At 49.2% G+C, this 13,438-nt stretch overlaps 1 protein-coding gene across 1 annotated transcript in view; it reads right to left on the bottom strand.

Moving 5' to 3' along the window:
* The window catches only part of SHB (SH2 domain containing adaptor protein B), a 151,936-nt gene that overhangs the window by 44,085 nt on the left and 94,413 nt on the right, over positions 1 to 13,438 (bottom strand). Inside the window, exon 3 of the mRNA XM_023727490.1 lies at positions 3,968 to 4,183. Within this exon, the coding sequence (XP_023583258.1) occupies positions 3,968 to 4,183 (216 nt within the window). The remainder of the gene's footprint in view (positions 1 to 3,967; positions 4,184 to 13,438) is intronic.

The following is a 13,438-nucleotide window of genomic DNA, read 5'->3' as shown; positions in this document are numbered from 1 at the left end:
CTAGGTAATTCAAAGGTCCTCCCTTTTTCCCACCTCTGGCCAGCACACTGGGCTCCTGATGGAATGAAGCATGGAAGTGGCCTGGAGGTCACCACAGGCCAGCCCTACTGCTGGGTGAAGCCCACTGTTATCCATCCTGCCACAACCAATCTGCTTGCACACCTCCAGTGATGGGGAACTCATTAGGATATATTCAGGGCTAAGTGGAATTCTTACAATTTACCTGATCTTAATTCCCTGTGACTCCCCCTTTGGTGGGCCCAGCTCTGTCCTTTGGGGTCTCCCAGGCCATACTCCACACCTTTGACCCACCACAGCCCTTTAGAAATTTGAAAACACTGAAAAAGTTCTCTATCCAGGTTTTCTCATCCAGGGAATCTGAGGGGTGAAAAGAAATGAAAACAAATATACCCAACCAACTTCATCTCACACAGACGTTTCCCAGCTACGGATCCTGCACCCAAGGCTTCCAGAACTCATTGCAGAGAGCTCAAGGGAATAGAGAAAACCATGTGGGGAATTTCCAACAGGCACTTGACAAGGAGGATGGGGCCTAGCCAGGCACTGCCTTGCTCGCCGACAACACCAACAACTTGTTTAAATGCGTGCACACATGTGCACATATGCACACACAATTCCAAGTCGGGTGGGAACGTCCTCCTCCATTCCTGAGCAGCTGCACTGTGATACGGGGTTTAGCAATCCCATCCAGCTTCTTTAACTTGTCCTCATTACCTGAAAGGTGGCCCATCCACCTCTCACTCCATCTCTACTCGTTTTGTTGTTGCCTTTGAGTCAATTCTGACTCACAGCGACCCCATGTGACAAGGTAGAACTGCCCCATAGGGTTTCCCAGGCTGTAATCCTTAGGAGAGCAAATTGCCCGGTCTTGTCTCCTGAAGAGCAGCTTGTGGGTATGAACCACGGACCTTTTGGTTAGCAGCCATTGTGCCATCAACGCTCCTTCTATCTTCACTTAGGGCACAGGAAATAATAAGCGTGCTTCTCACTTGCATCCAGAAGACTGTCCACAGTCATGGGGAGTGGCCTGCCTGTGGTCATGACTAAAGGCTGGTAACCACAGAATCCCTCCAGCCCCTGACTGAGATAGCCTCCCCCTTTTATGCCCTAGGAATCTGAACTGAGTTACAAGCTTCTCCAGGCAAGCACAACCGGTACGTGCCCTGGAGGAGGACACAAAAAGATTAAGCAACTTGATGAGACACAGATGTGGACACGATGTTGAGCAGGGGAGGATTAAGCAGTAAGCAGGGTATGCACGGGCTTACACACAGGTAAGCCCATGCATACCTTGCTTATTGGGTAATCCATCCCTGACACTGAGCCTAGTATCAGACCTGTAATGACACCGGTGGGAGCAACTCAGTGATCTAAATCCAGGTCCAAATGGATCTTGTGGGCTCAGAAACGCATTCTGAGGCAGTTCTACCTTTCTAAAGAGACCTTCTAAAACCACCCTTGGACAAAAGTGGGCGAGTTCTGGCCTGAGCGCCGTATGAAGTGATGATAGCCTGTAGGGTGAGTGTTTCTCACTTGAACACGAATCACCTGGGGAGCTTGCTAAAGCAGATTCTGACTCTGCAGGTCTGGAAGGGTCCTGAGAACCGGCATTTCTAACGAGCTCCAGGTGAGGCCCATGCTGCCAGTCCAGGGACCACCCTTTCAGCAACAAGGCGCCAGCCTAGACTAGTATCAAAGGCAGCAAGAGCCCTTGAGTGATGTGAAAGTGGCCACTCCAGAGGAGGCTGATACTCACACCAGCCTGGAGTACTATCTCACGTCACAGGCCCTCCAGCCCTATAATCAAATTAGTGTTTGCAAAGAGTGCCTCATCTCACACCCACCTGAGGGGAGCACAGCCTCTGATTAGCCATGGTAGAGGACAGTTCTTGGTTTCCCTTGTGCCAGGGGAAGAGACGAATGAGATCAAACCCGTTGCCGTCAAGTTGATTCCGACTCACAGCGACCCCATAGGACAGAGCAGAACTGCCCTGTAGGGTTTCTAAGGCTGTAAATCTTTACAGAAGCAAGACTGCCACATCTTTCTCCCACAGGGGAAGACAGGAGGCTGTAAAATGCATGGGAGAGACTTGAGGTGGCCAAGGGCCTTCAGCCACATGACTGTTCTGACTCTTGGTCAGGCGCTGGAATATGGTGAGACAAGGTGTCCTTGAGGCGCTCATAGCCTGGCAGGCGAGGCAACACCTACAAAACTAACTGACATGGTGTGAGGAGTGTTCCACCAGTCACATGTACAGGAAACTCAACAGGCCCTGAGATGCTGCAAGGAAGCCTGCAGGATGCATGGCTATGTACCAGTGGGGGCTCATGGAGAGAGCAGCATTTGAGCTGGGCCTTGAAGGAGGCACAGGAGTTTGCCATTTGGGATACGTCCAGGAAGAGTATTTGAGGTGGAAAGAATGGGACTAGCACAGAGCATGCTATGTCCAGGGAGTAGAATATTGTTGTCACTAGAAGGCCAATTAAGGGGTTTGGGGAGGGGGCTGGGGAGGGGGCAGGGCAGAGCAGGGCAGAGGCCTCACTGTTGGGGTTAGAGAGGGGGAAAGGTCTAGTTGTGCATGAAAAAAGGGGAGATTTAAGGCAAATGAATTTTAAACAATTTAAAAATAAAACCTTTCCCTTTTTGACCTTCAATGTGGTAAGCATTAAATGAGTTGCTCAATGTCTTCTTGTTTTGCATGTGTGGACCCTTAAATGCATTAAAAAATAATCTGCAGCTGGCTTTTTGCCTCTTAACATTAAACGTAAGCACTTCCCTCGGTTCTTATAAGCACTTTGTAAACATCACTTTTGAATGCTGCACAATATTCCACCACACGGATGCACAAAAATCCAACCAATTCTGACTGCTAGGCATTCAGGTTGTTCCTGGTTTTTCATGACCATAAACAGTGCCTTTTCTAAGTTTCAGATCATAGCCTTGGCAGAGAGTCTAAGGGATGGAATTAGAATCAGAGGGTGTGAACATAAGCCTAAGGCTTGTGACCCATGTGGCCAGACTGCTTCCCGAAAGGCCTGTGGGAAAGGAGTTTGGACACTGGGACTGGATACCCCGATTCTAGAAAACAGTCTTAGTGTGAGGAAGAGAGGAGGCACTGGGTCCTTGCAGGGACTCTCTAGGATAAGGGGAGGGGCTGGCTCAGCCCCTGAGATTATACATGTGTCTGTTCTGCAAGGGGCTCCTGTGGCAGCTGGGCAGGAAACGCGGCGGCCCTGGAGGCTATGCAGGACAGGACCGAATCACTGGCCTCCATAGGCCCAATAGGAGCTGTTCTGCAGACTAGCTTTCTCTTAAGTCTCTTAGAAAGTTCTTTTGGAAATCTGAAATCCTGGCTTTATGAGCTAGAACACAGCAACAGGACCAAGACAGAGTCAGACAACAAGGGCACCTGGCACAGCTCTGAAGACTGGGGAGATTGGAACCCAGACCCAGAATTTCTGCTTGGCTTGGCCTCCCTTCCCCCACTTCCCCCTTTCTGCTGGGACCCTCATCATCTCTGAAACTGATATCCATCTTTAAAAAAAAAAAAAAAAAAAAGAATCTCATTTAGAGGGGCCCAATTGTACTAGGAAAAAGTAATAGCTCAACTGGATTATAAGGAGCCCTGGTGGTGCAAGGGCTGAGTGCTCAGCTGCTAACCCAAAGGTTCCTGGTTCAAACCCACCCAGCAGCTCCACAGGAGATCTGCTCCCATAAAGATTATAGCCTAGAAAACCCTATGGGGCAGTTCTACTCTGTCATATGGGGTCACTATGAGTCAGAATGGACTCCAGAGCATCTAACAACAACAACTGGATTATAGAGTCAACCCTCAGAGTTTGTCCTGAGGGCCAGCTGGGCCCTCCGTACTCACTGCCTTGATCCAAGGTGAGTACTGAGTGCAGGTCAGCCAGCTGCCTCTGAGTGGGGCCACTGGCTCCTTACCTGCCAGAGCTGGGATGGTGACTCGGTTCCACTCCCACGGTTGGTCGTACTCGTCAGCGGGCCTGTCGTCATCCTGGGGCAGCTTGCTCTCCCGCAGCCGGAGGCTGACCGCGCTCTCAGAGTCGGAGTCGACACTCTGGCCATCTGGTTCATAAGGGGTGTCATATAGTTGGATGCTTTTGTGCTCAGACCGGACGCTTTCCTGCCTCTGAAATTCTGCAGGCAAAGAGGAAGGAAGCAGAAATGTAATGATGTGAAGCACACACTTGCTCGTCTCGGATCTCTGCTAGGTAGCACCCGCAGGAGTTCAGAGCTCAGCAGTTATGGAGGTGAGGACAGGCTTCTTTCTGCTTACTGCCCGTCTGCCCCCGAGGCACTGTTCTGCTCTCACTAGGCCAGGCTTGCTCACACAGATCGCAGACTCTCACACCTCACGGCAGAACAGGAAGTCTCAATGCCTCCTTCCATTAGTTAATCTCAGTCTTAAAGGACAGGCCTCAGAAGTGATGTTCCTGTGTGTTCTGAGATCAACCCAGGCACACAGCGCTCTCCCTGCTTGCTTTCCAGAAAAGTGAGGGTGTCCCCACTAGGGCAGTTCCCCGCACTCTCCGGACTTTCATTTTCTGTCTGTAAACTGAGGAGATTGGACCAAATGATCCTCAAGTTCCCACCTAGCCCCCAGATTCAATTAAAAGAACTGAAAGCAAAGAGCTCCCCAGCAGACCTGAGGGTGCTATTTTCTCCCCCTAAACCCTGAGTGACCCCTTTCATGCCTCTCTACCTCCCCCTCCCCTCGGCCTGCCAGCTTCCTATCAGACTGAGGACATCTGAGGGATTTCACAGCAGCTGTCAGGTTTCATTTTTGAATAAGGAAGGAAAGGCTCATAATCTTCTGGAAAGGATGCCATGGCCAGCTCCGGTGTGGGCTGAGGGGTAACTGCCTGTCTAGACGAGGCCCCAGACAGCAAGGAGACACTCATCCCAGCCGCTGATCATTCCAGTGGTAGCTAGAGACGGGTGGCTAGAATGCTAAAACCAGGTACTTTCTAGTCAAACAGGTAAACTTTATTTGCCTGGATTATGAAAACCTACTGTGCACCAGGTTCTGTACTGGGGGCTGAGGAAGGCAGGGAGTTGGCTGCAGGGTCTGCTCTTAGGAGGCCCACTGTTGCCAGAAGAGATACATACTTGCCTAAAACCCACTGCCGTTGAGTCTATTCCAACTTACAGTGACCCTAAAGGGCAGAGTAGAACTGCCCCATAGGGTTTCCAAGGCTGTAATCTTTACGGAGGAAACCCTTGTGGCGTAGCGGTTAAGAGCTACGGCTGCTAACCAAAAGGTTGGCAGTTCAAACCCACCAGGCACTCCTTGGAAACTCTATAGGGCAGTTCTACCTTGCCCTATAGGGTCGCTATGAGTTGGAATTGACTCGACACCAATGGGTTTGGTTTTTTTTAATCTTTACAGAAGCAAGCTGTCACATCTTTCTCCCTCAGAGCGGCTGGTGGATTTGAACTGCCGACCTTTCGGTTAGCAGCCGGGTGCTTAACCACCATGCCACCAGGACTCCTACTGCACATATCTACACCACCATAACACAAGGTGGCAAAGGGGGCTCTGTGCCCTGTGAGCGGCAGGGCAGAAGGAAAAAGAGAAGGCATTCGAGCTGAACACTCGGACAAGGGGGAAACGGAGAGGAAAGGGCACTCCAGGAAGGGCAGGGCCAGGGCAAGCAAGGCAAGGCAGCGAAAGGACAGGTCCCTGCCCATGTTTGCTGGAGCACCAGGCCCACGGAGGTGACAGCGGAGGCGAGACTTGAAACCACAAGGGTTAGACCAACAGAGGGCCATGAGAGCAAAGTGCTTAAACTTCATCTTGAGCATTCCTAAAACCAGAGTTCCAATGGCATATGCTGGGAGCATACAGGAGTTATATGTCTTCAGCAGGAGCAGCTGACAAATGAATGGTGTCATCCTTTTCCAACAAGAACATTGCTCTTAGGCTGGGCTTTATGACCCCAGGCCAGCTCAAAGGGATAACAAAAATCCTACCCTGCACACACGCCTGATAAAACTGAATGCTATAGCATTGATCTTTGTATTTGCATTAAATAACTTTATTGCAATGTCTCCCGATGTCACTTAGCTGCATACCGCCTTCCTTACTATTGCTGTTTCCGAGTACCACCTGTGCTACTATTTACCATTTCTGTATATGTTGCCTCACTTTTAAAATTAAATAAACTCATTTTAAAAAGGAAACTTTATATCACCACCCCATAAAGCATTAGTCTTTGCCAAAACAAATAAGATGATAAATATAAAAAGAAACACATGAGTACAAAACCAACTAGCCAGGGACTACTGTCTCCTGGGAGGCCCAGCCCAAGGCCTGCCTTCTCTCCGCTGAAAAGAGATCAGCAAGTGTTGGCAGGCTGACGGGGGAAACTACCAAACTTAAGACACTTTCTTTGGCAACTACGAGACATTCTTTGTGTCTCTGTCTCTCTCTGGAGAGAGGAGTCCCTGGGTGATACAGTTAATGAGCTTGGCTGCTAACTGAAAGGCTGGAAGTTTGAGTAGACCTAGAGATGCCTCGAAAGAAAGGTCTAGTGATATACTGCCAAAAATGAGCCACTGAAAACCCTATGGACTGCAGTTCTACTCTGACACACACGGGGTTGCCATGAATCAAAACTGACTTGACAGCAACTGGTTTGGTTTGTTTTTTTCTAGGGAGAGAAGTCAAAGGAAAAACTTTCTCACTGCACGGTTCTCAGGACACCAAAAATCAAGCCCCCGGTGAGAAGGTGCCTCATACTTTGGCAAAACACAACTTCAGTGGATCTAACTTTTGAGGATTATGCTTCTCTTTATACTGAGGAAGGAAGAGGAAAAGAGAAGGGAAGAGCTATAAAAAGGTAGGACTTTGTCACTGTAAGGTGAAGGCCAAATGTAAAGTACTGTTGGCAACTTTGTAAATCACCAAACCACCTGACCTGACCTTTCCTGCTCTGCAGGGTCATCTTCATCCTCACCACTCTTGCTGTGGTTCTGAGGAGCACAGTCTAGCCTTTTGCCTTTGGAGAATTCCAAGGAGAGGATTTCAGGAGTGCAGCTGGTAAGGCCACGATCCGGGAAAACCGACTTCCTCTTCATCCTACTTCACAAGCAGGACCAGCAACCCCTAACGTGCACTCTACAGTTTACAAAGCTCTTTTTATGTGAATCACCATTTACTGTAAGTGCACCACAAAGTGCCTCACAGATGTTCTTCTGAGGGCTCCCAATGATCAGGAGTACCTTCTGCCTGCCTTGCTCATGCTAGGAGCCTAGCTGTAAACAGATCCTTAGTGAATGTGGGTGGGGTAAATGAATGAGAACTGACAGCCAGAAACCACTCTTTATCCCCCAAATGCCAGTTAATTTATGAAAGTCCCTGATAACAGTGATAAAGCACCTAGCATAATATGCCCCATGCATCCAGTTTAGCAGTACACAATATTCAGACGAGGCTGATAGTCTACATAAATACCAGACTAAAAGGAAAACGTGCAGTGAACAGATTAGCTATTAAATCAGAGGGACTTGTGAACGCACCTCTCACACAGGATTTATTGTTTCAAAAGCATTTGCATGTTACCGGCGCAGAGTTAGTAATGGCATGCAGTTGGGACAGGGGATGTTATAATGGTAATCATTAAAATGAGATTCTCCCTGTATTACAAGGTGAATTCCAATTTTCATTAAGGCCCCAACAATAGGGAACAGTTAAGTAAATTATGGCGCGTTAAATGGATGGAATATTAAGCAGCCAATAAAATGATAAATTCGAAGATTATATAGCTACATGGAAAAGCATGCATGAAATTATGCTAAGTTAGAAAGGAAAATACAAGATTGTTTATGTGTTGAGAATAAACTATATAATGTGGGCTTTCCAAACAAGTCCTGGGCCATGTGAACAGTGCCCCAAAGGGAATTCTACTCCTTGTTTAGAAATTGCTGAGAACACCAGCATCACACACTTTGCCCATAATATCTAAACTCTGATGACAGTGCTGTAGTAAGTACAGACACACATGGATAAAGAGCTGAAAACCTGATACAGGAAGGTAAAAAGTTACTGTGTATTTTTGAAAGCTGTTTTAAATAATGAATAAAGACACTAGTAAAGAAAAAAATGTAATTATGGCAGGAACACATGAAAGTTAATATGATTTTCAGCAGGCTGGGCTTACAGCAGCTACACCTGTTTAGGTAGCACTTGCTTTTCCCTGAGAAAAATGTCCATTTAGGGAACATGTTCTCTCCCGGGAAAGATTCACCAGGAGTCACAGGCCACTGTGCCAGGCCAGCTCTCTGAACATCGCTCTCTGTCTAATGACCAGACCAGCCTCCTTATTTCCCAGACCAATCCATGACAGTCCAGAGACTGATCTAATAGGGGAGCCAGTGACCATATGTTTTAAGTCATAAGTTATCTGGACATCACGATCTACAAATTGATGGAGAATGACCTTTAATATCAGGTGGCAGGCTGTGATTTCATGCCTCTTAGGCAGGAAGCAGAAACATTAAATTGATAGGGTGGGGATTTCGTTTGACCTCGGGAGGAAAAGGGTTTTCAAGTGGAACTACATATGGAGAAAGAACAAAAACACAGAGCACTTTCTTTATAATCAGGAAATGTTAGAACTGGAAAGGATTTGCTCAACCCCTTTAATTTCCAGATGAAGAAACTGCCCCAAGGGCACAGAGCAAGGAGGGCTAGGTAGGGGTACTGCCCAAGGACTGTGGATCCTGCTGGTGGCAGGACAGAGAAAGCAAGAGGAGGAGATCATTAGAGTGACAAACCCAGGACTGAGCACAGTGTGAAGCAGGAGCCTCCTGAGGAGATCTGACGGGGGCTCAGAGATTCCCAGTCCACAAACAACAAGCTACACTTTGCTCCAGTGTTCAACTCTGAGCCTTCTTTTTTTTGCTTTGGCTACCAGGAAGCTCAGAACTAATTTTGATGCTTAATGGCAGTTGCTATATTAGCCTAGGTGTTTGGCAGATTCACCCCCAAACCATGCAGATTTTGACTCCTATTCTAACACACATTATATGCATTTCTTTTTATTGTGGTTGTTGTTGTTAGGTGCCGACGAGTCGGTTCTGACTCATAGCGACCCTACGTACAACAGAATGAAACACTGCCTGGTCCTGTGCCATCCTCACAATTGTTATTATGCTTGAATCCACTGTTGCAGCCACTGTGTCAATCCATCTCGTCGATGATCTTTCTCTTTTTCACTGATCCTCTACTTTACCAAGCATGACATCCTTCTCCAGGGTCTGGTCCCTCCTGATAACATGTCCAAGGAGTACTCTAGCTGTACTTCTTCCAAGACAGACTTGTTCATTCTTCCGGTGGTCCATGGTATATTCAATATTCTTTGCTAACACCATAATTCAAAGGCATCAATTCTTCTTTGGTCTTCTTTATTCACTTATTTTATGGACACAGCTTCAAATCTGTATTTTAAAAGCAGATGGACACACAACTAAAAAAAAAAAAGAAAAAAATGCTCTTCATGGTATCTTTTACCAGTAAGAAGACCAGAAGAAAAGAAACCTTTTATCTCCTTGCCTATCCTTCAGGAAGAGAAAAAGGGAGGCTTGGCTTGACTCTCTGGGAGGCTAAGGCAATCAGCCAGCACCCCTGGTGCACCGTGATTCTCCAGCAGCACCCGCATCTACCCAGCCTCATACCTGGCCAAGCATCTACTGAATGTCCAGCACACAAGCTAGACAGAGATGAATGAGACACAGTCCTGGCCTTCAGGGAGTCCTCTGGCAAGAGGGGGCCGGAGCTGCCAAAACAGAGAAGGCTCAGGTTCCTTAACAGAGAGCAGATGTGACATCCAAACTCAGAGAACTAAGAGACAGCTTTCTGTTGGAGGAAATCAGGGAGGGCCTTAAAGAATTTAGATATGAGGTCATGGCACTGTGGCGTGGCAGGGAAAATGAGCAACTGGTGGAGAAGAGAACCGAGAGAAAGGCACAGGGGCCAGGAAGCATGAGGCATACATGGAGGAAGGTGGGTAGATCAGTTGGAGATGGAGCTAGAGGCAGGTGGAAGTGGATTTGTGGGTAGTCTTGACTGCTGCAGGATGGCACCCCACAAGTCTGGAAGAAGAGGTGCATTAGAACCTCTGGGCAGGGTGGAGCTGGGTGGGGAGAGGCTGGCACAGATGTGTGGAAGCCTTGCTGGAAATGACAGATGCTGACCTGCAGGCCCCTCATCTCTAATCTTCCCAGCCAACCTTGTCTGGGAAGCCAAACCAGGTCCCAAATCACAGGGTGGGCAGAGGCCTCCCAGTCCCAGGACTTGCCACCACCTCTCAGCCAAGAAACCTCTACTTAGCCAGTGGTGGGTGTGCCTGACTGCCCATCAGCATACCCTCCTCAGCCATCACTGAGGCTTGGCGTGGCCAACTGATCCCTCCCAGGGTTGTGCAGCTACCTGGGATCCATGCTCAAAATGCCAGGGATGCAGGTAGACTGAACTAAGATCTCCATGAGAGCCCCAGCCGATGTCAGGAAGGGCTGCGTGGCTGGAACGGCATGCCCTCCATGAACAGCCCACATGGGCCCCAGATGGGCTGACAGGTACATGCAGCACAGTGCGGGGCTGACAACATAGACCCACCAGACTGCTTGGGCCTGATTCCTGGCCCAGCGGGTGATGCGGGGCAAGCTGCCCCAGTTTGTTCATCTCTAGAGTGGGCTCAACAATAGTCCCCACCTCAGAAGAATGCTATGAGGAGGACATGAATTCACAGACATCAATGTTTAGAACAGAGCCCAGGGCATAGAAAGTGTGCCGTGAATGTTACTATTATCATGTCAAGTACTACTTCCACGGGATCCCTTGGAGCCGCATCTGCAAGACCCCTCCTTCTCTGATCTGAGGCTGCTCTTTGTCAGACCCAGAGCCACAGGGGTGGGGACTGAGGACTGGTTAATGAGATGTGACAGGCCAACCCTCCGTGAGTGTTGAAATGGTTTCAACACCAATCTCTGAACCTACTTCCACTTCTGGGTCTACAACTTCCAATTCCAGCAGCTGCTCTGGCAACCTGACACCCCCTCGTGGGAGCCAAGCTCTGGATCAGCGCTTGTGCATAACGTAAAACATACAGGCAGGGCTCAGTGACCAGGAGTCTAATCCCCACATTTTACAGATGGGGAAACTGAGGCATGGGAAAGGGAAGACAGTAACAGGGCCTAGGCCCCAGGTCTCCTAACTCCTGGATCAGGGTTCTTCCTGCCTTTGCAAGACTATATTTTTTATCAGTTTGTCTTGTTTGTAATATTCTGGAGGTGGGAGCATCTATTTTAGTCAGTTCTCTGATGTGTTAAAAAACACACCAGTGCCACAGACTGAGCGATGAGCTCCACAGGAGTGTGGGGCAGCTGTTCCTAATTAGACACACTGCCAAAACCCAGCCAAATTCCAGGGCACCACATTAAAGAGAAGACGATAACTTTCTCCCAATCTGAAATGTTAAAATGTCTGCTGGGGAGACACCTCCCCCAACCAGGGTGCTTCAGCATATGTCTGAATTCAGGTGTCCCTCAAAGGCAGAGGGTGGGCAGCGTGGGGCAGCAGGAGTCCTGGGGTGGGGGTGGGGGGGCAATGCTGCAGGGCAGGGCAGGGCAGGGCAGAGCAGCTCAGAGACAGAGCTGGAGACAACCCAACACCTCACACAAGCAGCAGGCTCCACCTCCTCCTCCTCTATCTATCTAGTCCAGTTTCCGGAGCTGTCTAGAAGCCAGGAGACTAACTGGAGTTCTTTTATCATCCGTTTTCCAGGCATGCACAGAAACACCCAAGAAACAGAGGGTGAACTCTGTGGTGCGATAACAATGGTACGTGGGAAGGAGCAGAGAGAGGCCTGTGGTCACCTGGTGGGACCTGTACTGCTTGCTCTTTTATGCTCAGCCCAAGGCCAGGGAAAGCCTACGTCTGGGAGTCAGGGAGTCTGGGCATGCTCCCTTTTCTCTGGTCACTGTACAGTGATGGGGTTTCAGCTTTCGTCCTGACTTAAAAGGTGACGTGGGCCTCGCTGCAGGGCTCTCAGTGCTTTCTGTAATTATGGCTGGGCCCTTCAGCAGCCCTGCCCGACTCTCCACAGGCTTCCAGAGGCTGTCCCTGTTCTGTGGCTACCCTGTGGAGACTCACTGAGGCGGACTCCCTTCCCCTGGAACCTGGCTGCTCCAGGGGCCAGAGGTCAGACAGAATGAGTCTCCCTTAAGGCAGACACTTTCTCAGGAGATGGGCTTTTTATTCCATGTCAGTTGCCAAGACCCAAATTCATAGCCCAGTGGGGGGCCTGCCTGCTTTTTTTCTGAAATATCCACAGAGCCCTAATGTGTGCTAAGTTTGACCCTCTGTCAGATGCCGAGAACCCGCGTGATGGTAAGACAAGGCTCCTGCCCCCCGCCAGCACCCCCCAAAGAATTCGTGGTCCAGCAGAGCACCAGCATACACGGCATACACCAAGCTCCTACGTGTGCTAGGCGCTGCCTGGTGCTGGCGGTCTATCACTGCTCATCCCCACAACACAGAAAGGCAGGTGTTACTGGCTTCGTTATGCCATGAAGAAACTGAGGTTCAGGCAGGTAGCGGCTGAGCTGGGACTAACCACGTTAGTTCTCACTGGCTCCATGTGCCCAAAAGAGGTACATGCAGTGGAAGGTCAGTGGAGACAGAAAGTAAATCCAGTCCAGGGATTTAGGAAGGCTTCAGGGAGGAGGTGGTATTTCACAGAATTCTGAGTCCTAGTGCGAGGAGAGATGCCCTGGCGGTGCAATGGTTAAGCATTCAGCTACTAACCTAAAGGTTGGAGGTTCAAGCCCACCCAGCAGCTCTGCAGGAAAAGACTTGGAAATCTGCTCCCCTCAATATTATAGCCTAGAAAACCTTATGGGGCAGTTCTACTTTGTCACGTGGAGTCGCTGAGTCAGAATTGACTTGATGGCAACTAACAACAGTGTGAAGAGAGCCCTCAAGAGGTGATTCTCCCTTCTAGGGTCAAGAGAGCCAGAGGAACCACCCGGTGTCACAGTGAGGGGGGCCCAGGAGTAGAATCCACCCAAGGAAAAGGAGGAAGACAAGGTCACTGGGAAGAAGGGCAACTGAGGCAGGACAAACACAAGCAAAGTCAGAGAGAGAGGAAGTTGGAGGGATGCAGATGGTTCCGGTTGCCTGAAGCTCAGTGCTCATGAGAAGGAGGAGACAGAGACTGGTTAGAAAAGGAAGTTGGGGCTGGGCTGTGAGGGCCTAGAATGCCAGGATGAGGGGTAGGGACTCTTTTTTTTTAATTGTACTTCAGGTGAAGGCTTACAGAACAAATAGTTTCTCATGAAACGGTAGTACACATATTGTTTTATGACACTGGTTAACAACCCCACAACATG

The sequence above is a fragment of the Trichechus manatus genome, unplaced genomic scaffold (genome assembly GCF_000243295.1).
Source record: "Trichechus manatus latirostris isolate Lorelei unplaced genomic scaffold, TriManLat1.0 scaffold00016, whole genome shotgun sequence".
In the NCBI taxonomy this organism is placed as follows: Eukaryota; Metazoa; Chordata; class Mammalia; order Sirenia; family Trichechidae; genus Trichechus; species Trichechus manatus.
This window is presented reverse-complemented; position numbering and strand designations above follow the sequence as displayed.